This window comes from Jaculus jaculus, chromosome 15 (assembly GCF_020740685.1).
Source record: "Jaculus jaculus isolate mJacJac1 chromosome 15, mJacJac1.mat.Y.cur, whole genome shotgun sequence".
NCBI lineage: Eukaryota > Metazoa > Chordata > Mammalia > Rodentia > Dipodidae > Jaculus > Jaculus jaculus.
In genome coordinates this window covers 39,127,831-39,153,313 of record NC_059116.1, presented here as the reverse complement: position 1 = coordinate 39,153,313, position 25,483 = coordinate 39,127,831, and the positions used below count along the sequence as shown (strand labels likewise).

At 41.2% G+C, this 25,483-nt stretch overlaps 2 protein-coding genes across 2 annotated transcripts in view; one reads left to right on the top strand and one right to left on the bottom strand.

The window, feature by feature from the left end:
* The window catches only part of LOC123455049 (adhesion G protein-coupled receptor E1-like), a 34,198-nt gene extending 29,774 nt beyond the window's left edge, over positions 1 to 4,424 (bottom strand). The window contains exons 1-3 of the mRNA XM_045134737.1: positions 4,310 to 4,424; positions 3,423 to 3,502; positions 539 to 773 (exon numbers count right to left, since the gene is read on the bottom strand). Of these exons, the coding sequence (XP_044990672.1) occupies positions 539 to 773; positions 3,423 to 3,502; positions 4,310 to 4,424 (430 nt within the window). The remainder of the gene's footprint in view (positions 1 to 538; positions 774 to 3,422; positions 3,503 to 4,309) is intronic.
* A 10,063-nt stretch (positions 4,425 to 14,487) lies between these two features.
* Positions 14,488 to 25,483, top strand: part of LOC123455048 (vomeronasal type-2 receptor 116-like) — a 40,526-nt gene continuing 29,530 nt past the window's right edge. Inside the window, exon 1 of the mRNA XM_045134736.1 lies at positions 14,488 to 14,693. Coding sequence (XP_044990671.1) covers positions 14,488 to 14,693 — 206 coding nt within the window. The remainder of the gene's footprint in view (positions 14,694 to 25,483) is intronic.

The following is a 25,483-nucleotide window of genomic DNA, read 5'->3' as shown; positions in this document are numbered from 1 at the left end:
CACAGGCAGGAAGCCTGGGATACCTGGACATTAAAATAAGACTTAAGCTTTGCTCATAACTCTGTGACCTTTGGCCAGTTGCCTAGGAAACTCCTTACATGGTGTCAGCCAGCAGCCTTCACACAGCCCATCCCCCTTTGATCCTCTTCCCGCCACTATGTAGATCGCATGACTCTCTCCCTATGTGACATAATGAACACCCCTAAGCATCCACTTGCAACCTTTGAGCCCACCAATCCCCTTAGGACCCTGTTCCCACTCTTAACTACTCATAAACCCATTTCCCTATTGCATAAATGGAACTACTCTCTGAAGTCGGCTCCCAGGTGTACATCCATTTACACTCACAGCCACTCAAGACCCTGCTCTCCATGGTTGCATGGATGTCTTCAGGGAACTACAGCCCCGAGGACCCAGGGACCCCCCCCCCCACCACACACACCAAAAAAAGCCACTTTCTTGGTAACCATGCTATTAATCTCGTGAAGTTAATCGTGAAACATAAGCAGACTTTTTAGAAAGAGAAAATGTCACTCACCGATTATGCATTCCATAGCCCTGTGGCTGCAAACTGGCAGAGATGATGACCACCAGTCCTGGGAACCTTTAGCCAATGGCACAGAATGCAACATCTTAGCATTGCGAGAGCTGAAGTAATTCAGGACCTTCAGGTTCCTGACCATGAGGAAGAGCATGACAGCCTCCACCAGCATCCAGAAAAAGCAGGCAAGGAATAGGCAGTGCAGAAATCCTGCAATGATGCTGCAGGCTGTCTACAGAGGAGAAGCACAAGCATCAGCCTCCTCCCCCATCAGGGCATAATGGTGCATGTCTTTACTCCCAGCACTCAGGAGACAGAGGTAGGAAGATTGCCTTGAGTTCAATGCCACCCTGAGACTACATAGTGAATTCCAGGTCAGCCTGAGTTAGAGCAAAAACCCTCCCTCAAAACATAGGGCAGGAGAGACAGCTTAGCGGTTAAGCACTTGCCTGTGAATCGTAAGGACCCCAGTTCGAGGCTCAATTCTCCAGGACCCACGTTAGCCAGATGTACAAGGAGGCACATATGTCTGGAGTTCTTTTGCAGTGGCTGGAGGCCCTGGAGTGCCCATTCCCTCTCTCTCTCCATCTCTCTCTCTCTCTCTGTCTGCCTCTTTCTCTCTGTTGCTCTCAAATAAATAAATAAATAAAAATGAACAAAAAAAATTAAAAAAAAATAAAGAATTAAAAAAATGAAAAAGCAGGGCATGGTTGCACACTCCTTTAATCCCAGCACTCAGAAGGCAGAGGTAGGAGGATTGCCTTGAGTTCAAGGACATTCTGAGACTACATAGTGAATTCCAGGTCAACTTGGGCTACAGTGATACCCTACCTCAAAATAAATAAATAAATAAATAAATAAATAAATAAATAAATAAAACAAAAAACACCCCCCCAAAAAAAGCAAAGGAAAAAGAAAGAAAAGAAAATTCCACAAACATGGCCCATTTGTTCATTGCACAAATATTTCTTGGGTCTGTGTTTCTTTTATTTTTATAAATTTTGGAGTGTGTGTATAGCATGTGGTGTGTGTGTGTGTGTGTGTGTGTGTGTGTGTGTGTGTGTGTGTTCCTCTGTAAATGCCCCACACATGCAAATGTAGAGGCCAGAGGAGAACATCATGTGTCTCCTGTATGGCTCATCTACATGCTTCCTTGACATGGAGTCCCTCACTGCATCTGGAGCTGCTGTTTTGGGTCAAACTATTGAACCAATGAGTCCCAGTAATTCTCCTGTCCTCACTACACATAAAACTGGGTTTCCAGGCATGTGTGGCCACACCTAGATTTTTACATGGATACTGGGTATATAATTTAGGTCCTTTCAGACCCACATGTTTATGTGGCAAGCACACTTGCCACCTCCCCATACCCCATCATTCCACATATATTTCTGTAAGTACATGGTTACTCCTCTCCAGATGCAAGCAAGCCACTGGATAATGTGATCTGCTGTTCTGTTTCTCTGAAATGGAGAGCCATTGGGAAATGTGACACTTAGTGATTCAGCTAGAATACTTTTGTCCCAACTATACTGTGGTGGTTTGCATAGATGGCCCCCAATATATTCAGTTGTTTATTTGTTTGTAGATTGCATCTGCAGTCACCTGGCTGGAGGCAATGTCACTGGGTGGCTCTTAAAATGTGGTGGTGGGTTTTAGATTTCAATCTAAAGATATGCAAAGTGTGCCTAGCTGGAGTTCCTGAAGTGTGCTGTGGCTTTTGGCTTTTTGGCTTGGACTTCTCTCTCTTTGCTTGGACCTGTGAAGGCAGACCAGATCCTTTGGCCAATATGGAACTTCCCCTGGATCTGTAAACTTCAATAAATATCCCTTCTTCCATAACTGTGCTTGGTCTGGAAGTTCATCTCAGTGAACCTGAATCTGTCTGCTACATATACAGTTGCTTGTTCATGTTAATGACAATCTGAAAACCTTGTGGGAAGGCTCAGCAAACTATAACCTATAGGTGACTTGTTCTCTAAGTGAAGTTTGTGTGTGTGTGGCATGTGTGTACATTGCATCTATATTAATAGGCTTGTGGGTACACTTGTGTGTAGGTATGCATGGACATGTGTGTGCATGTAAAGGGAAGCCAGAAGTCAATATCAGGTATCTCCCTCATTTGCTCTCCACCTTATGTATTGAAATAAGTCTCTCACTGAACCTAGAACACACAAGTTCAGCTAGACTACTTAGACAAGGATCTTCTGTTCTGCGCCACACAGCAGTTTGATTAGAGACATGAACAAATATACCCAGATTTTTACATGGGTCCTGGAAATATGAACTCAGGTCTTCACACTCACATGGCAAGCATGTTACACACTGAGCCATCTCCCTATCCCCTGAGACATATCACTATTCATTTTTAATACTGGGTGAGAGAGAGGCCATGCTGCACAATTTGCCATGCACCATCCCTGACCACTGTCCACTTGATGCCAGTAGCATCACCCCAGATGTGGGATCATCAAAACTGTCTCTAGACATTGCTCACTGTCTCTTGAGGGTAAGTTACTATATATAAGAAACACTGATTCTGTTAGTTGAGTAAAAGAAGGAACTGAAGCAATTCATAACATGATCACAAAATTTATTTTATTATTATTTTTGTTGTGTGTATGTATGTTGTGTGTGTGAGTATGAATACATACATGTCACAGCAAGTATTTTATCCATGGAGACATCTTCCCAGCTCTAGGGAACAGATTGTGAAATGATACTTGTCAAAAATAAATAAATAAAGGAAGTCAACTGGGAGAGATATTAGGGAGGAGGGCACAGCATGTGCAAAGGCCCTGGGGAAAGTATCGAGATAGGAGGTATCAGAAGACAGGGGACAGTTGAAGAGCTTGGTAGGAGAATAGTAAGGGATTCTGACCTGGTGCGCAGTCTTTTCTACACCTGTGAGGAAGAGAAGCTTTGCCAAGAAGAGACATAAGCAGAGATGGAGGTGGATATGAAAGGCCCAAGAATTCAGAAGCCCAGTAATACTATCATGCTCCAAAGGGAGATTAAGCGGGCCCCTGCATACCTCAAACTCCAGGCTTTACTCTCTGTTAAAAGAAAGTAAAGAATCCCTCTTCTCATTATATCAGAGCCTGCTCCTAATATAAAACTAGGTATAAAGGGCATGAGATAGCCCTCAAGGATGGGAAATAAGTAATAAAGTAAACCACTTATTTGGTTTCTTTAAATAGCCTGCACCATAAGCCTTAATAGCCCACACTGTAAGCCTTAGTAGCTTGCACCATAAGCTGTAGCAGCCTGCCTCAGACCACCAAGATCATAGGAGGCTGATACCACACTCTGCTACCCCCACCTAAGGACCTGCGCAAATGCTGACCTCCAAGGTCATAGGAGACTGATACCACACTCTGCTACTCCCACCCAAGGACCTGCGCAAATGCTGACCACCAAGGTCATAAGAGAATGATTGGTCCACGAGGGGCTTGAACAAATTAAACTAATTGGCTTAAAAATTATGGGGTGGCACAAACTGACTGGCTCGCACCCCGCGGGCTCCTGATATTAAAAAACTGACTGGTCTAATACACAGGCTTTGTTAGAAACCTATAAATCTGTCCCATTCCTGCATTCGGGGCTCTGAAGTCCTCTACCCCTGTGCGGTGTACGACTGTGGGCCCCAGCACGCTTGGAATAAAATCCTCTTACAGTTTGCATCAAGACCGCTTCTCGTGACTGATTTGGGGTGTCGCCATATCCAGGCAGAGTGTGGGGTCCTCGTTTTGGGGGTCTTACAGATATACGTGTTGTGATTCTGGATGGCACAACATAGCAGGAAGGTGGCGATGCTCAAGATGAGGCACAGCAGTGAGCTGATGGTCCCCATGGGGCTAATGATGTACAAGGAGAACTCCATTTTTTAGGAAGCAGATCCACTGTTGGCTTCAGACAGGATCAAAAACCACTCCTCCCCTAAGCAGGAAAAAATTACCCAGGCCATTTTGAGTTGGCAGCATGGTCTCAGAAGCTTTTCTCCTGATACCCATCATGACCTGAATGTTGTCCATGCTCCTCATGCATCCACTGATACCCCTCAGCGCTCATTCCTACATCTGGTATATCCACCAACTTCCATGTTACTGAGGCTGAACATCTACAAACTACACTTCCCAGAATGTCTTGCATTGAGTTTCTGTGTGTAAAGCAGATTCTCCATTGAGATAGTCATGAAAGTCTGGGAAAGAAGAAAATAGTACCTTCCTGAAGATAAAAGTGCCCTATGGATGGATTCCACATTCCAACTATCAAGTCCTAACTGCATAGCTGAGGAGTGGATGTGACATCAGCAATTTCTGTTTGTGTGTGTGTGTGTGTGTGTGTGTGTCTGTGCTCCACATATGGGCACACATACATGTGCATGCATGTGATCAGAGGTCAGTGACATCAGATATCTACTGCACATATGGACACACATGTCTGTGCATGCATGTGGAGATCAGAGGTCAATGACATCAGATATCTTCCTCAAACACTACACTTTATTTTTGATTCAAGCTTTCTCACTGAACCTAAACTTGACAGACCAGGCTAGAATATATGGCCAGCAAGCCCTAGATAGCCTCTTGTCCCCACCACCCTGGCACTGGGATTACAAATATGTGACACCACACTCATCATCTTATGTGGATCCCAGAGATCCCAACTCAGGTTCTCATCCTTGTGTGCAAGAACTTTACCCACGGAACAATCTCCCTGCCTTCCTGATAAGCACTTTCTGATCTCTGGATTAAGCTCCAAGGGGGTGACCTTGAAGTTAATAATTCAAGGCTCATCCTTCAAACTTCAACACCTCTATCCCTTTTTGGCAATATTGTGAGCCACCACCTACCCATATGAATCCCTCCTTGAAGAAGATGAAGCCAAGCACTTGAGTACAAACCAAGTGCTAATTGTAAGACACTACTGCCAAAGACACTATATGCTGTTGGTACAGAACATGAAGAGAACTAGCTAGAATCTGGAAGAGAGTTAGTCCCCAGACAGTTAGCTTCTCAAGTGCCAGAATGTGCTCCATGAGCGACTGGAGGAAAATGGAAAACATCTGTCTAAGCAACTCATTGTCTACACTACTCAGCAGAAAAAAATCCTGACATGATGCTCACCCAAGTGCAATAGTGACACATAGCCATAGTGGGTAACTAACTCTCAGTGGAATAAAACCCACAGCTGGAATTGGTAAACAAGTCAGAATCATATCCAAAATATGAGTTAGCTCTCCACTATCAAGCTCCCACAAATCTTGGGCTAAGAGAGGTTCTACAACTGTTGAATTTTCTCTAAACTAATAATGGTTATCTCATTTATCCAGTCCTGACTTTAGTCTCCATTGCAGAATCTGCTTCTCTTTCTCATATGGACGCAAGACCTGAGGAGAGAATCAGCCCATGGCACGTCACCAGGGCCCCAGCTGAAACCAAGAGTAATTGGGAAAATGAGTAAGAGTGCTGCTTTCTTGGTGAACCTGGTACCAGCATAAATGTGAAGGAAATAGACACAGAAAATAATCAACTCCTACCAAACCAGAGATCCAGAGACACAGAGGCTCCCAAGACCTCTCAAATGAAGTAGACCTAAAATGAACCCAACATGGCTCAGGGAAATTGACAGAAGAATGGATGGAAAGATTGTTAGATCCACAAGTTGGGAAGTTATACACATATACAATGCCTGTTCACTATAACTGATGGCTATCCCCACAAAGCATGACCCACAATCCCCATGGGAATATCTGACAAGCCCAATGAGGAGGGTCCCTTTGGAGGTTGGAGTAGGCTAAGGATGCTACCAACATGTGCTGTTTAAACACTGAATATGTGTATAACTAATAAAGAATAAAAAAGAAAAAAGCTGAAGTCATTGCCACTTGTTTGCTGAAGCCCAGACATGCAGACATGAAATGCTCCAACTTCAGGGAGTGAAATAGGATAACCTGTTTTACTTTTAAATTTGTGGTACATTTAAATGAGTGCCTGTCTGTTAAACATAATATCCCTTATGTGGAGCATTAGCTCCTCTAGACTGTGTCAAAGGATGGTTAAGAAATTGACATGATTTTGCAAGTTTACAGGTGTTAAGAGATTGGATGAGATGCATAGCTGCTCTAACCTCTTTGCAAGAGGAATATTAATAATAAGGTTTTATGTGGTTGTTTCAGGAAGATTAAATTAAGGTTCAGAAGGCATTTATAAATATGGTCTGTAACATATCAAGCCATATAAATATTAGTTATCATTGTTAATTTTCTTGTTCTGTTTTGAGAGAAGCAAGCTGGGTTCCACTCAAATGGTTAAGTAACATACTCAAGAAAAGTGGGATGTGGAGAGATTCAGATGGTCCTGGAACCTCCTATATTCTTGCTCTATATTCAGCTCTTCTAAGTCCTGAGCTCACAGTCTTCTCTGTAGCATTTAGTGTCTCCATGACAAGGAAACAGAAGTCATATTTATCCTATTCAGCAAGACACTTCAGAACCAGATCCTTTCACTCTATGAAACTAATGCATTCATTAGAGCTCACCTCAGGATCCTTGTCCTGTGGCAGCATAAGCCATATCTCAGGCATAGAAAGTAGTTACATCTTACACTTTAACTATCCAATAGCTATAAATACAGGCAGAACCTGTTACTAGTCTTTAAAACAATACCAATTAATTTAAAAACAAACTAATTAATTCAACCTAGAAATTTTCAGAAAATAACAAGTAAGATACTATATGGCCTTAGCACCTGTGTTTGTAAACATCTTTGGTTAGTTTAGATACCTGTCTGGGTACCAATTACCCAGAGAACATTGGAAACAGAACCACAGTACCTGAAATTATTTTTTACAGAAGAGCACCATTGTTTGAGCATGAGGCTGTACCCTAAAGTAGGGAATATGTCTTAAGAGTTAATTTTGTTGTAAACAGTGGACTTAAGATTACAGAAAGAGACAGTTATTTTACATACAGTAGAGCAGAGTTTGGTCTTAATTGAGCTACAACACTAGCTAAATTCTAACATAACTGTTGACAAATCTCTTTTAATTGAAAGAAAACATTTGGCAACCAGATTTTAGCTTAATCTTGACAGCTATTAATTTTATGTAATAGGAATTTTTATTAACATAAAAATTATGTTTTACCCATGACTTAAATGTCATAAAGCTTAAGCAAGATATCCCAACATATTTTCCCTAAGAGGGGCATACAGATTATAGTGACTGAAATTAAATCAATTAGAGCATCCTTAAGAGTTTGTAAACATTTGAAAAATCTTTATCTTTAGGCATGGTGTTTAGGTTTAGCCTGAAAATTCTTTACTACATATGCACACCTTTATCCACATACTTTACCATTCTGATCTAAGTACTACTCAAAAAGCATTTTTAATGAGTGTTTTATGTCCACCATTGAAAAGTTCCTTCCCAGTTTCTTCATTCAACTCATCTCACTCCATAATTAACCATGTTTATAAGACTATTAATAGTAACTACACCAAAGTTATTAATCTTATTACTCGCTGACAAGCATGTAGTCTAGATTAAAGACACTTTATATCTATATCATTAATTCCTCTAAGACAGTTGGAAATGCTTTTATCAGGATTAACTAAGGCATATTTTGTTCCTGTCTTGAGGCAGGCTGCCCTAGAAATCAGTTCAGTTGCCTCCTCCTTTTAAGTAACAGGACATTACAATCTTTTTAACATACTTGGCAAATTATAAGTCACCACCTCAAGAGAATTTTTTTGTTTTCAATAATCCTCTATGTAAGTTGAAGTTCACCTAAAACATAAACTGAGTAATTATATTTATGATGTCACGCAACAAATGACATCGTTTACATAAAACTTCAGTTCACCATAGGCTTTAGTTAAACATGATCTTTTTTTTTTTTTTTCTTGGCACTTCATGTGCTGGCTGATACAATATAAGGAGGTTCCCAGGCAACTGGCCAAAGGTCACAGGGCAAAGCCTAAGATTGGGTGTGCCACCATTGGAGAGGGCGTGGCCTCCTGTAACCTGGTAGTCTCTAGCCATGCCTGGTGGCTCAGGTCCATCTCCTGAAGGCTCCAGCCTGTGCCTGGCAGTGCCCAACCCAGGTATATGCGATTCCTCTCAACAATTTTTCTTTTGTGGAATGAGTGTGTGCATGTGGTGTGCATGTGTGTGATGCATGTTTATATGTGCATGGGCACACATGTGAGGGTACTCGTGTGCATATGGAGATCAGAGGTTGACATTGGGTATCTTCCTTGATCACTCTGCCTTATTCTTTGAGACAGTCTCCCTGAGCCTGGAGCTCACCAGTTCGACTTGACCAGCAGTCCAGTGACCCCTGGGGATCCTCCCACCTCCTCCTCCCCAGTGCTGAGAGTGCAGGCACATACTGCCATGTTTGGCTTTTACATGGGTGTTGGAGGTCTCAGCTCAGGTCCTCATGCTTACTCTGAAAATGCTTTCCCCACATCGCTGTCTCCACACAACTGAATCTATGACCCCTTCAAAATAAAAGCCTGATTTAAAAATGAGTATTGTAGCAACTGGAGAAACAGGGCTTCTCTGTGCATGGACAGAGGTCTCCTGACAAACCTGGATGTGCTCCAGAGTGTAGACGACTGGATTGGAGAAGTTTTCTTTCTTCTCCCCAGTCATGATGCCCCCAACAACACAGGAATTCATCTTCAGCTTTCTTTCAGACTTGGTCCTGGAGAGCTGAGTATCAAGGAATAAGTGCTCATCTAAAACAACCTCCATGTTTGCCAAGGACACAAAAGCCACTCCATTCATCCCTGTATGTTTCCCCAAATAAAAAGAATTATATGCCCTCTGGTTAATACAGATGGCTCAATAGACACCTACATGTACCCACACATGTCAATTGTTCCACACATTTTAACAGCCTATTCTGAAGATTTAACTTCCAGATTGGTTGGGGCAGGATGCAACACAAGTAAATAGAGCAGACATGGAAATGGAAAGAAGGCCTCAGAATCTAGCTTGTATTTCCTGCTTATGGAGAGAGTCAAGACCATTTGGCAGGGGATAGCTGTCATAGTGCTGGAAGGCTCTGTGCAAGATGCTATGGGGTGTGGGAAGAGTCATCAGCAGTCATACAAAGAAGTGGAAACTACCCACTATACAATGGATCAGCCAGGTAAGACAGACTGACAGATGCAAGAGTGGCACATCGGTTATGGAGTAATCAACTTCTCTCTCATAAGGATTCAGGCCTATTACATGACAGGAGAATTCACTCCTGGTACTGCAAATCTAGACAAAGGTCCATGGCTAGGAAGGACATAGATGCTGGGTGAGTGGAGTTGCAACTGTTGTTTAGTTAAATGGATATGTTGTGACCATCAAATTGCCCTCTAAATATTTATGTTTATGCCCATAGATTAGAATTACCATCATCTTTAGCTATAGAAGCTTAAAACTCATCAAAGTGATGACCATAAGTGACTAATATTGAGTGTTCAGTGCTAAAGAGACACCCATACCACATTGCTAAATGACACACCTCTATACATCCTCCAAGGCTCATAAAACACAGCAGAAGAGGTGGAAGAAAGAATGTAAGAGCCAGAGAATGGAGAGGAGTGCTGTGGAATGCTGTCTTCCAGACATGGAGTGGCCACTGCATTTATGACCTCACAGCAGCTGTCATTATGTACAAAAGACCTGCACCATTTTGGAAGTATTTACATGTGATGGATGTGGAGAACAGCAAAAAAAAAGTCATCAAAATAGAAAAGATTCAGTGTTTATAGGCTACGTTTTCCAAAATTATTATTGTTTACAATAATATGAATGATCCTGGAGAATATCATGATACATACAATAAGTCAGGAAGAGAAATACAAGTACCATGTGATTTAATGTATATGTGGAAATTTTAAAGTTGATTTGAGGTCTCAGAATATGGTTCAGCAGGAAAGAGTGCTTGCCACAAGCATGGAGGCCTGAGACCACCCCACATTCACTTCCCCTGGACTCATGTAAGCAGCTGGACCTGACCATGTAGTCCTGTGGGGAGCAGAGACCAGAGAATCACATGGGCTCATGAAAACCACAGATCCATATTGAGAGAAAGAGTTTGTCTTAAGGAAATATGTGGATAAGTAACAGGAGAGCACTGGACTTTCTCTTTTGCCTCCATATGCCTGCAAATACATCTACACATACATGTGCATATGCCATACACACACACACACCACCACCACATACTACAAATGCAAAAAAAAAGCTGATTTCTTAGACGTGATATGTACAAGAGTGGCCCCTAGAGGTAGCAACATTATGGAGGGAGTCAGAGGATATGAAGGATATGCTAGTATACATGCACTACCACACCCACATTTGTGTCATTTTTAAGATTTTTTATAGATTCATTTGAGAGAGAGAAAAATAGGCATATTAGGGTCTCTGGTCACTGCAAATGCAATCCAGACACATGTTCCCCCTTGGGCATCTGGCTTGTGTGGATCCTGGGGAAGCAAACCTGGGTCCTTTGGCATTGCAGGCAAGTGCCTAAGCCACTAAGCAATCCCTCCAGGCACCTTATCTCTATTTTATTTCCTTTGTTTATTCTAGTCCCTGTTTTACTTTTTGTTTTTATCTTTTTCTCTCTTGTCTAGTTAGAGGGTCTTTGTAAATATCACTTGAGACTGGTTAAATCTTAATTCGGACATATGCACAAGAAGTCCTGCCACTGAAAACAAACTTCAAAACATGTACGGCACAAAGTGGGCACTGGGTAATCTAACCTGTATCCTCAAGTTTTGCAGGCAAGTGCTTTTAACCATTGAGCAGTCTCCCATGCTGTTTCACGTCCTTTAATCTGAGCACTCAGGAGTCCAAGGAGGAGGATCACTGAGTTCAATCCAGACTCGGACTACATAGTGAATGAAAGAAATACAGAAATACAGAGGGATGAGGAAGGAAGGAAGGAAGGAAGGAAGGAAGGAAGGAAGGAAGGAAGGAAGGAAGGAAGGAAGGAAGGAAGGAAGGGAGGAAGGGAGGAAAGAAGGAAGGAAGAAGAAAGGAAGGAAGTGAAAAGAGAAAGAAAGGAAGAAAAGGAACAAGAAGGAAGAAGAAGAGGTGGAGGAGGAAGAAAAGAAGGAAGGAAGGAAGGGAAGGAGGAGAGGAGGAAAGAAGGAAGAAAGGAAGGAAAAAAGTGGGGAATTCTCATTGAAAGTAATACAAATGACCAGCACTCACTTAAAGAAATGTTGGATATACTTAGCCATCAGAAATTTGTCAATTAAAACAACTATGAGATTGCACCTTACTCCAACAGGATGACCATCATGACATGGTGATGCACACCTTTAATACCAGAATTCAGAAGGCAGAGGTAGGAGAATCGCTATAAGTTAGAGGCCAGTCTGTGACTACAGAGTGAATTCCATTCCAAGTCTGCCTGGGAAAGAATGAAACCCTACCTCAAAAAAGAAAACAAAAACATAACCAGAAAAACAGAGCCAGGCATAGTAGTGCATGCCTTTAATTACAGCACTTGGGAATCAGAGATACGTGAATTGCTGCGAGTTCAAGGACTCCCTGAGACTACATAGCGAATTCCAGGTCAAGCTGGGCAAGAGAGAAACCCTATCTTGAAACACCAAAAAAAGGAGGGGAGGGACATCCACTAAGCCTCCTTTTTCTGATTGGAGCATTCCCTTTAGGAATAAACTTTATATTGTCTTTAGAGAGTACAGTAAGCTGAAACCTATAATAGCTTATATTCCACATGCCCCTTGACACAGAAACTTCCTTTCTATCCTTTCAGAAATACTTGAAAATGATGTGAGAATTTTTCCCAATAGTGACATTTTAAGATGAATTTTGAAAATACTATGTTAAGGGCTGGAGAGATGGCTTAGTGGTTAAGCGCTTGCCTGTGAAGCCTAAGGACCCCGGTTCAAGGCTCAATTCCCCAGGACCCATGTTAGCTAGATGCATAAGGGTGTGCATGCGTCTGGAGTTCATTTGCAGTGGCTCGAAGCCCTGGCGGGCCCACTCTCCTCTCTCTCTCTCTCTGCCTCTCTCTCTCTCTCTCTCTGTCACCCTCAAATAAATAAATAAAAATTAAAAAAATTAAAAAAAAATAAAAAAAGAAAATACTATGTTAACAGCCAGGTGGATGAATAAACGAAGATGAAATCAAATCACATGATGTTAAAAAAGACTTACTTGTGTTACCATTCAAAGCTGTTCTTGCATGAATTAGCAAGAAAAAGACCCTGAACTCTGCTGTTCAGAAAATTACAGAATTGGCAGATAGCTTCAGGAATAGGTGGTGGCTCAGTGGTAAAGCATTTGCCTAACATATACTGGCCCTTGGGTTGGATCCCAACTCAGAGTCACCATGACCAGCTGTCAGCTATGCACCCATTGTCGTATGAGTACATGGAGAGAACTTGTTATATAAACACCTAGAGATTTTACTCAGCCTTGAATCATAAGGAAATTATGAAACTTATTTCTAAATAGATGAAACAGAACTTCAGGTTAAAAAAAAAAAAACAAGAAAGCCTCACAATAATGTTTAGCAGATTTTCTCTAATCTAATTTCTCTAATCTGCATTCTTCTTTCATAGACTCACGACATAGATGTCAGAAAGTGACACTTGGGAGAGGAAGTAGGAGAGACAGAGTAGGGACACAGTGACGTGTGAGGGACGATGCAAAGAGCACCACATTATCTCATAGTCAGAAAACACGCAAATATAACCTGACATGTAAACTCGTGATACAAAAGCAGAGAAGAGACATTTGGGTTGAGGATGGGAACCAGTGGAAAGAGAGAACAGGAGTGTGGTTAATGCACAATGTGCAACACAATGTTATATGTGTATGGAAATATCCTGTGAAATCCACTATTTGAGATGCTCACTCACTAATAAAAGAAGAAATATACATATATGTTCTAGGCATTATCCTAGATATTTTCTCTCATGAAGGATTAAATTTCTCCCTCCCTCCATAATGGATTCCACTCTTTGTATTTCTGTATCTGCCTCTTAATTCTCTCCAAGGACTCTATTCCCTACCTTTAACTATATGGATGTTTCTTAGACATTAAGCTATATGCAGATAAGCACAAACAATGGAGGAAGACAATGGTTTAGATGAATAAAGACATCACCACAAGATAAATATCCATGGGGATTGAGCAGCAGAGAGGGAGTCATGGTGTGGGAATCCATGTGAAGCTTAGTGTCTGTGTTGACATTGAGGGACTGACCAGACAGAGTTCAATTGACCATGAAGTTGAGAATTTCATGATTGGTAATGGAAACATGGGAAAATATGTGCAGTTGTTGGAATTCTCCACATGTGACTGGGAATTTTCAGGGCATGGTTGACATACTGATGGTGAGTTCTCTGGGTGACTGTACACTGGGCACATGCAAGCCACTGCCTGTGTTTGGCAGTTAACTATGTAGGACCCATGGTTCTGCCTGAGCTCTGACTCCCATAGACCCTTTCTGATCCTTTCAATTCACATGTTTCTTGGACCTTCCTATGTAATCCTCTTACATAATTTCAACTGATCTTCGAACAAATCACTATTGGCACAGACCTGGGAAAATATTTTGTCAGATTAACTCCTCCCCGAGCAGGCGTCCGTGGACATGAGTGAGGTCATGGCACCTGAGGCAGAAGAGGATCTTCACAACATGTTTTTCATCCTCTGTTTGTCACTCGGATGGGACCTCAGATGCAGATGCCCAGGGCAGAGCGTCTCATATTCCTCCAGAGAGGAGAGAACAGGCTGTGGGGAAAATCACATGGGAAGTTGAGTGTCCCTTCCATTCAGACACAGAGATAAAACAGACACCCATGGACATGCACAAACATATCTCATGTATGATGAATATCTGCATGACAGCACAGGCCCTACCTCTGCTCATGCTTATGTCTTGACAGACATGGAGAGGAGGTTCTCCCTCGTTTTTGTCTTCCTGTTGTCAAACATTCCACACATATGTGGCGATTTCTTTGGAAACAAGTGCTTTTGGAGAACAAATCCCAAGAAGCATATTTTTCAAGATACGACAAATGACTGTGTTTTTGATATTTATGCACAGAATGAACATGTACCAAAAGGATTTTTCATGAATCTTCTTAATGAAAGGTAAGTGTCTTTGTAGTTGCTTCATTTTCTGTGTAGTTTCATCATCTGTTGCATAAGTTGTATGTGGCTGATTGCCTAACACTGTAGGTCTTCTGTCATATTACCTCCAACCACATCCACATAATGTGACCAAAAATTATTTTGGTCTTGTAATGAGGCACCTAGAAAGGGAGGAGTGGAAAGGGACAGTCCTCTCTGCCTGTCTTCCTCACAGGTCTCCTTCTTTTGCAATCCTGAGGCATGTGGTCAGTGATCTTCTCAGAAATAGTTTCAGTAACTCTGTTCAGGGGTGAGCTGCTTCAGCCAAGTGTCCCTTTGTGTCTCCATTGTTTCTTCACTGGCATTAGTTCCAAAGGCCTCAGAAGGGTCACTTACCTCTGTGCCACACTTGATAGGAAAACCATTCATGTAAATACTTATTGACTCATTAGAATGATGTGGCAGCATCATGTAACGACATGTGTGCTCTGTGACCTATGGATCTGACATTGAGCACAGGTACAAGACAGCCACCCACTGAGGGACTTCATGCTCTGTGAGGTTATTGTGCATCACTGTGACACATGCACGACCACCAATTTGAACTTTATGAATTTCAGGTATTTGCTAAACATTCTACTTAATGAAAGAAGCTGGCAATTAGTCCATAGTAAATCTGTATCTGCCCTTCTGGTATAAATGGGATGTCAGTGAAGGCACTGAATGCTGTCGTCCTGGTCAAATCGTAAAGCAGCAGTGGATTCCAGTGCTGGCCACTAACATTTGAAAGCACGGGTGTGTTTTTCACTACAGGTTACCTTTGCAATTATTGAATATGTCCAAATGTTACTTACATTTTTTGGTACAGCATTTTGTCTACTCCCCTATATTTTTAGGTATTCTTACCATATATTCCCCTCTTTTTCAGAAATTTTATAAAATTTATTTTCAAACTGTGACCAATGTGCACACAATGATGCTGATGGTGCTGCAAAGTGTTTTGTGATGTCAGGGGTGCAGAATCTGACCTTTCAGTAGTGGACGTTCTTGCCTCCATTCTCTTGTCATTGGCATAAATATTCTCATTGCTGATACTTAATAGCATTGCTAATAACATTATGTGTAAGCTGGATATATCTGCTATAGACAATTCTGCTATTTCAAAAAAAGATTGTGCTCTGTACTGGATATATGATTGGCAATTGCAAATTGAGAGAAAAGGAGCAGGTTTCAGATTCCGATGTCTGAAAATAATTAGTTAGATTTAACAGAGGCATAAGGAGAGGTTCTGGTGTAATGTGAATTTCTAGGGAAAGATGGTATGGGTGATCAAACAATCTTTTCTTGATTTAGTAGAATTTAGAACACAGGGATATCAAGTGATCAGACATCTACATTAGGTAGATTGTCAGAGAAATTCATAGCTAAATTTAATAATGGGAAATGAAAACAAAATTCTACGTGAGGGTCCTAGAGGAAAAAGAAATCCGGGAAAGCTCTAGAATTTTTTTTTTAATTTTTTTTTGTTCATTATTTATTTATTTATTTGAGAGCAAGAGACATAGAAAGAAAGACAGATAGAGGGAGAGAGAGAGAATGGGTGTGCCAGGGCTTCCAGCCTCTGCAAACGAACTCCAGACGCGCACGCCCCCTTGTGCATCTGGCTAACGTGGGACCTGGGGAACCGAGCCTCGAACCAGGGTCCTTAGGCTTCACAGGCAAGTGCTTAACCGCTAAGCCATCTCTCCAGCCCAGCTCTAGAATTTGAACAGAGTGCATATCTTGATTTTGAATACAGCAGAATAATTTCAGTTTGACCCAGCAGCCTTATAATGCTGGATGTTGGGTAGAGACATTTTCTGTGTTCATTAGCTGTGAGACTGGGGTACCTCCAAATCCTCTCCTGCTCGCACTTTCATCTGAGAGACCAACGTGCCTCAGTGACTGCTTCTTCCAGTCATGTGCCCTGGGCATGTTCTCTATGACTGAAAGGACATAATTACAATTACTGGCTTTTCACATTCAAGTGACACATCCTCTCAATACTAGACTCTAGGGGTCCCATGACTTGCTTCAATCACCCTATATTCATACCGAATAAGGGGAACACTAAGCCAAGGAAAGCATTTTCATGCATTAATTACATATTTTGAGAATTCCTTGGTAAGTGAATTGGCAGTTATGCCTGTTTGCCTCTTGCCCATTTCTGTGGGTCACACAGCATCTCACATGCTCCATGTTCTTAGAAAGTGAACAAAACCCCTTTCCTGTTCTCCCTCCTGCTATTTCACTGCACTTCTAATTGTCAAGAATTCCAGAAGTAGGTAGATATAATGATGGTGGAAGTATTATCCTGTTTTGATTTTATGGGATTTCAAACACGGTCCTGTAGGCATGTTCACTGATGACAGGAGGAGAGCTCACAGGACCATCTATGGATCTCCCTGGTCATAGCTTCTGATCTTGTGAAGTTATAGGGCTCTGCAGTGGTTGGATTCAGGTGCCCCCAACAAACATAGGTGTTCTGAATGCGACGTTACCAGATGATGGAGATTTGGGAATCAGCACCTCTTGGAGGCCGTGTGATGTTGGGGGCAGGCTGATGGGCATTGTAACCACTTTCCCTTTGCCAGTGTTTGGCATACTCTCCTGTTCCTGTTGTCCACTTTATGTTAGCCAGGGTGTGATGTGTACCCTCTTCTCATCCCATTCTTTTCCCTGCCCTCATGGGACATCCCCTCAAGTCTGAAAGCCAAAATAAGCCCTTTACTCCCAAAAGCTGCTCTTGGTCAGGTGATTTCTGCCTGCGATGCAAACTGACTGCAACAGGCCTTACTGTGCAGGTAGCTTCGTAGTGTACTAGGATGTAGCTACCCACACCCCCACCATGTGTGAGACAAAAGTGCTTGCTTTTACATATGTGTCTAGACCATTTTTGCTTTCATTTTAATCAATGTATTGTTGCGGGACTTATTCATATGATTTAGGTCATAATGTAATGTTTCCTTTTAAAAAAAGTTTTTCTTCATTTATTTGAGAGGGAAATAGAAAGAGGGGGAGGGAGAGAGACAGTGGGTGTACCAGTGATTGCAATCACTGTAAATGAATTCCAGATTCATGTGTCACCTTGTGCATCTGGCATACATGGGTCCTAAGAATCAAATCTGGATCGTTTGGTTTTGTTCGCAAGCACTTTACCTGCTAAGCCATCTCTCCAACCCCTCTCCTTTTTTTGTGAATGAGATTTTTATCAAATCAAAAGAAAAATAGCACATAAGTTGCTCAGGGGATAACATACTCTAGGCTCCATCTAGTCTAGATTTCAACAATCACTCAGGGCTAAGATGCATGATTATTTTTCCAGAATGTAATTTTAGACCTGTTATTAATGATTATGGTAATTCACACAGGACAGGTTACAACTGTGATGATAATTTGGGGCCCAATTTGCAATGTATCCATATATTAAAGTACTCAATGAAAAATGAAAATTCAAACGGGTATGGATGCTTTAAATGTAAGATATTTAATAAAAGCTTTCTCTGTGTTTCTTCATCTCTTAAGTAAGAACAGTGGTACTTATGGTTGTTACAAGGTTTAAATATGCTAACATAGATAAAGGTCCTGGCTTACAATACATGCTCAATACATTGTGGTTTACATTGTTCATCTCAAAGACATTAGGCCTCCTCCTGCTTAGACTATGTCATTTCAAATGCAGTAGAGCTCTGTTAGGTGACGTCTGCCTTCATAATGTTCTATTGGCTCGGTCAATTTGTAGTTCTTATTTGTACAGAGAACTCACTTATGTAATATGGTATATATAACTCTGTTCCTTGTGCTGTAGTAAATTTTCTCAATAATTTTTATCTCCTGATCTTATTTTGTAAAACAAAGAAGCAAACTTTTACCCAATGAGCAAATTTAGCAAAACTTGTCCATTCTCAAAGCATACTAATTTTAACATTTTCTTTTTTACCATTAATTTTAATTTTTTATTAGCTACATACATATTCAGTGTGTAAATAGCACATGTTGGTACCATCCTTACTCTCATGCCTATGCCCCCACCAAAGGGACCCTCCTTTTTGGGCTGACAGTTATCCCCATAGGGATTGTGGGTCATGCATTGTGGGGGTAGCCATCAATTATGGGGAAGAAGCAATGTCTCTGTGTACAATGTCCCAACTTGTGGATCTAACAATCTTTCTGCCCCCTCTTCCATGAATTTCCCTGGACCATGTTGGGTTTATTTTAGGTCTACTTCAGTGATGAGATCTTTGGAGCCTCTATGTCTCTGGATCTCTGGTTTTGTAGGAGTTGATTGTTCTCTGTGTTTATCTCCTTCACCTTGTGCTGATACCAGGTTCACCAAGAAAGCAGCATACTTGCTTATCTCTCCAAGTACTCTATGGTTTAAGTTGGGGCCCTGTTGAGGTGCTTTGGCTTGACTCTATCCTCAGGTTATGCATCCATCATAGAAAGAGAAGCAGATTTTCCATGGACAGTTAAGTCAGCACTGGATAAATGGGATACACATTATTAGTTTAGTGAGAATTTAATAGGTGTAGACCCTCTTGTAGCCCAATATTGGTTGGAGCTTGATATTGGAGAACAAAGTTGTTATTTAGATATGATTCTGACTTGTTTTCCAGTTACAGTTAGGGTTTCAGTTGCACTTAGCAGATCTGTTAGCCAATCCAAGACGAGTTGGTTAACCACTATGGCCGTGTGCCACTATTGCACTGGGTGAGCATCACGTCAGGTAGTTTCTGCTGAGTAGACCTCGAGTCCTTGTTGGCAATTTTCCCCCAGTAGCTCAAGTAGCACCTTCTGGCACTAGATGAGCTGTTTGGGGACTTCCAGCCCCTATCTTCTATCAATTTAATTTATTTTTTATTGACACCATCCATAACTGTAGAAAATGACCCATGGTAATTCCCTCCCTCTGCACACTTTCCCTTTTGAAACTCCACCCTCCATTATACACTTTTCCCTCTCAATCAGTCTCTCTTTTATTTTAATATCATAATGTTGTCCACCTGTTGTGATGGACTTCTGTAGGTAGTGTCAGGCACTGTGAGGTGATGGAGATCCAAACCATTTTGTATCTGGAGGAGTGCATTGGAAGGAGTCCTGCCCTTACTTTGGCTTTTACATTCTTTTGTCACCTCTTCTGAAATGGACCCTGAGCTTTGGAAGGTATGGTAGACACATTTCAGCCCTGAGCACTCCTCCATTACTTCTCAGCACCATGCTGCCTTCTGAGTCATTCCAAGGTCATTGCCATCTGTAAAGAGAAGATTCTCTAAGTGAAAGTAGAAGTAATATATGGGTAAGAAAATTAAGAGAAGTGCTTACAAGGCAGTTTAGTGAACACAGTGGATATATTTTGCCAGACACCACACCCCTAGGGTTCATGACTACACCTGTTGTAGGTTTTCAGTGTCAGGGATGGACTTCCTCCCATGGAGCTGGCCTCCAGACCAATTAGAGAGTCGCTATTTTCTCCCATAACAGATGTGCCACTATTGAACTCTTTAGCTCCTTTGGCCTGGATCCCCAAGTTTAAGGCTTTCAGTGTCCACTGTTGAGTATCTCCACTGATGATTTCTCTTCCTCACATTAAAATGCATGCAGTGGACTGGAGAGATGGCTTAGCGGTTAAGTGCTTGCCTGTGAAGCCTAAGGACCCCTGTTCGAGGCTCGGTTCCCCAGGTCCCACGTTAGCCAGATGCATAAGGGGGCGCACGTGTCTGGAGTTTGTTTGCAGAGGCTGGAAGCCCTGGCACGCCCATTCTCTCTCTCTCCCTTTATCTTTCTTTCTCTCTGTGTCAGTCGTTCTCAAATAAATAAATAAATAAAAATTAAAAAAATATTTAAAATGCATGCAGCATAGGTTCTCTCCAGCTTTCTGTCAGCTTGTCTACATGAAGGAGGTTATCAGCTCAGTTCCAGCAGGGTTTCTTAGTGGCCTTGCAGCCCAAGTATGTGGAGTCTTCAGCAATAGGGTCTTACCATCTATTCTTGGTGGTAAACCAAGAGACTAGGCAATGGCCTGTAATGTTTTGGGAGCATCAGAGACCTCCTTGGCAAACAACTCACTGGAAGGTATCCTATCACTGGCACTGAAAATTTTCTGGTAACAATCTATGGCTTCTGAGTGACCCATTGTATAAAAATGTAGGCTTCCATATGACTTATTTATAGCCTCTTAGGTTTTTATCAGCCCTCCCTCCTCCCTTCCTTTACTCAACCTCTTCCCCTGACCTCCCTTAGTCCTTTTCACCCTCATTAGTCTGTTCTTCTGCTTAAATATATACTATAACATCCTATGAAGTCTCTCCTCCCCGTCTATTCCTTTTATATCCCCTTTTCAGCTTACTAACCTCTGTTACTGAGTTTTATTCCTGCTCACATAGGCTTTCATTCATTTGTAGCTAGGATTCACATATGAGACAGAACATGTAACAATTTGGCTTTCTGGGCCTGGGTTACCTCAAGTAAGTTGACTTCACAAATATTTCATAAGTCTAACTAGCATGTCTACCACGTAACATAACTCCTGCTGCACTCAAACAAGCTTACATATACATGTTATTATTCTTGGTTCATACATGTACATGATTTTGGATAACCATGCTCCTCCCACTGCTCTGACCCATCTCACTTCTTACTTCTTTTATTTAGCTATTGCCCAGTCTTCAATCTTAGACTTTGATGACCCTGAAGGTCACCTACCTTTCATATCTATGATCCCTTAGCTACTGAATTTTAACTGTTTTTGTTTTAGAAAAAATCTTGACAAAATGTCATCCCATAATACTAATATCCCATGACAAATGGATGTTCAATTTTATTAACATATTTATGTATTTTGATAAACTATTATCTCATATAAATATAAAGATATAGATAAATAGATAGATAGAATATAGATAATAGGTTGATGGCTGGATAGATAGATAAATGTAACTTGTGTAAATTTAAAATATTATCTAATATTCTAATAGTGTATTTATTTTCACCATGTTTACTTTATATTTTCCCATGAAGATAATAAGCTGTAAGATACATCATGAATGTAAAGCCACTTCTCTCCTATGTTATCTTTTTGGAAAGGGAGAGAGATATTGAGACAAGAACACATCATGAACTCAAGCCACTGCAAATGAACTCCAGATTCATGTGCCACCTTCTGCATCTGGCTAATGTTGGTCCTGTGTAATTGATCCTGGGTCCTTTTGTTTTTCAGGCAAACTCTTTAACTGTTAAGCCATCCCTCCAGCTCTCAATCTTGTCTTTCATAGGATTTTGTCATTAAAACCCTCGTGGACTTTTTTTCTGCTCCAAGTGCCTGCCTTGATTATGTGTCACCTATTAAATACTATATTGTTTTATTTGCATTCATATACATTGTATGATCTTGGGGGCTCATTTGTAGGAAGAATTTGGAAGCATTTGAAACCTTAGTCTAAGAGATACCTTGCAGTGTTAAATGCAGTTTCATGAACAATTCTTGTCAAAGATGAAAGAACTGAATGCAGAGTGAGAACTATGGTGTATGAGGTTTGGCTTATAAGGGGAAGAAGGAACTTTTAGATACTGGGTTAGAAGTAGTATGTATGTTGGGAGGCAGAGGAAGGAGGATTGTTGTGAGTTCGAGGCCACCCTGAGACTACATAACGAAATCCAGGTCAGCGTGGGTTAGAGTGAAACCCTACTTTGAAAAACCAAAACCAACCCAACAAAAAAAGCAGTATATATGAAATGCTTGCTGTGTTCTGATTGACTATGCCCTGAGAAGTTATGCAAGGTTGTGCTGCATAGAAATGGACTGGCATGAGTAGATGGATATGGCAATGAAAGAGACAAAAGCTTATGGCTAAAGAGAGAAGCTTAGTTCAGCTGAAAATGTTTGAGACATCATAACAATTGGCACTAGTCCAGCTGTTCTCCATTGGGACAGAAAGACAAATGCTGGCTCTTTAAAAGCAAAAGGCCTGAATGCTGAAAGAGTGTCTTGCCCCTAAATCTGGCTTTATTCTCTCTTGGATTAACAAAATTGGCAGCCGGCCTAGTACTTTGTTATGCAGTATTAACATTTGACAAAAATGATCTTTGGATTTGCAACCTGGTTTTGGGTGGGTTTTCTTGAGGGGTGGGGAATGGCCATGAGTAATGTGAGGAAGAACTATTGGAAGTGCCTGCATGGAGGTCCAATTGATTAATGAGGATGAACCTTGGGCTGCACTAGAGACCCAATGGAGTTACCAGATCTATGAGATGGCTGCTAAAGAGAACTGCTGGTTTGGGATAAAGTTTTCCCAGTGTGTGACCAGACCATTTAGAGGGGCAAAAGTGGAAACTCCAGGCAAGTTTCACTGGTTAGTGTTGTTGGACATGGAGGTACAGAATTTGTTTGCCTATTTCTTTTAGTTTTTTTTTTCTTTTTTCTTTTATTTTATTGTGATTTTTAATTTTTTTTTATTAGTTTTCTATTCAGCAAATACAGGCAGTTTGGTAGCATTATTAGGCTCATCTGTGACCTATCCCCTCCCCAATGGCCCCTCCATGTTGCTGAATATGGGTTGTGCATTGTGGAGATAGCCCACAGTTACTGGTATATAGTAATGTCTCTGCATATCATGACCCAGCATGTGGCTCTGACATTCTTTCCGCCCCCAATTCTACAAAATTTCCCTGAACCATGTTGGGTTCATTTTTGGTCTGTTTTAGTGATGAGGTTTGGGGGGCCTCTGAGGCTTTGGCTCTCTGATTTGGTAGGAGGTGATTTTTGTCTGTGTTGGTCTCCTTCTCCCTTGGGTGGTATCTGGTTCATCAGGAAAACAGCACCCTTGCTTGTTTTGGCAATTTTCCTTAGTTTCAGTTGGGGCCTTTTTGAGGTATGATGGGGTGGCTCTCTCCTTAGGATCTGCATGTATCTGAAAAAGAGAAGCAGAATCTCCAATGGAGAGTAAGTTAGCACCAGGACAAATGAGATAACGCTTAATTTTTTAATAGAGAGTTTAATGGGTGTAGACCCTCTTGTAGCCCATGGTTGATGTTAGCTTGATATTGGAGGGTGGGTTTATGTTTGGATATGGTTCTGACTTGTTTCCCAGCTCCAGCTATGGGTCCCATTGTTGGACATGGAGGTACAGAATTTGTTTGCCTATTTCTTTAAAATCCTGTATTTGTTCAATCTTTCTTTACTTCCCTTTGCATAATGACATCATTTGCAATTTTAATGTTTACTCTGTGCCATTACTTTATTTTTATTTTACAGTTAACCATTAAAAGACCTTGCACTATTGGGATGTTTGTACAAAGTTAGGATTGATAAAACTATGGGGACTTTTAAAGTTCAACTGAATGCAATTCATTTTACATACATGGCTAACAATTTATGGGGGCCAGGCTGGAATGTGGTGATTTGAATCAGGTGTCCCCCATACATAAACCCATGTGTTCTGCAAGCTTGATCCCTGGATGATGGAAATTTGGGGTGGAGTCTAACTGAAAGAGGAATATTACTGGGGGTGGGCCTTGATGGTTTGCTAGCACTGGCTTACCTGTGTAATTCTGGCATACTTTCTTGTTGCTGTTATCCTCCTGATGCTGGCCAGGAAGTGATGTATGGCCTTTGAACAGACCACAATATTTCCTGTAATGACAGAGTTTCCCCTCTAGTTGGAATGCCAAAATAAACCTTTTCCTCCCACAAGCTGGCTTTGGTTGTGTGTTTTGTGTCAGCAATGTGAAGTTAGCTGCAGCATTTTGCATAGCATAATAATTTCTAAATCCACACATTTTAGTGTGAATTTTGTTATTGTGTTCTTCATGCTGGATGAGCTGACCTTCTTTCTGTGCATCTGCCCCTCACTCCACATCTGCTTGCCTGTGGATGAGCATTTACTACGATTCTGTAATACGGCTGTTAGGCAAAATTTTGACAGGAATTGGATATCAAGTGACTCTATACTGGGTTGACTTAGATGCCTTCGGGCATGTGCTCAGGAAGGTAGATATGGATACTGTAGGAGTTTATAGTACATTGTGCATAACCATTTTATACAACATTTATCACCATCAGAAAAATTTTGGTGGATCATTAATGATATTGATATTGATAAAGGCTTACATTCCCTGCAAAATGTCATGGTTTCCTCCTGGGTCCTCACCCGACTATCATGTATTTTGCTTGTATGTGTAATGGTTACTTTATTGGTTTAGATGGAGTTCAGTGGTCATTTGTTAAATATGGTCCTGATGATTAAGTGTTATAGACATTTGCTTTATTACATTTACTTTATTATGTACCTCTTCTCCTATTCAGACTGACTGGTCAATGTACCCATTTATTTTTTGGTTCACTCATACACTTGTGTTTTATTGATGCATTTTAATACATTCTATGTATGAATTCTACTCCTTCAATTGCTGTAAATTGTTCTTAGTAGGGCCATTTGTGTGCTTTGTTTCCTGTGCTGTGTGAAAGGTTGTATTTTTCATGCAATCTCATTTATGAAACCTTGCTAGTTTCCTGGAATTCTTAAAATAGTTTCCCATATGTCCCAAGCCTACACCTATATGTTGAAGTAATTCCCATGATTTTACCCTAGTAAGAATCACTTGCCTCATGTCAAGGTGCCTTATTCTTTTTGAGTTAATATTTGTAAGAAATGTGGTCTGGAGGTATTATTCCATTCCTCACCATGTGAATATTCCTTTTCCCTAGATTCATTAGAACTAAAACTTTTCTCCAATATATACTGTGGTGACCTATGTCCAATTTGAGTGGATGTAAG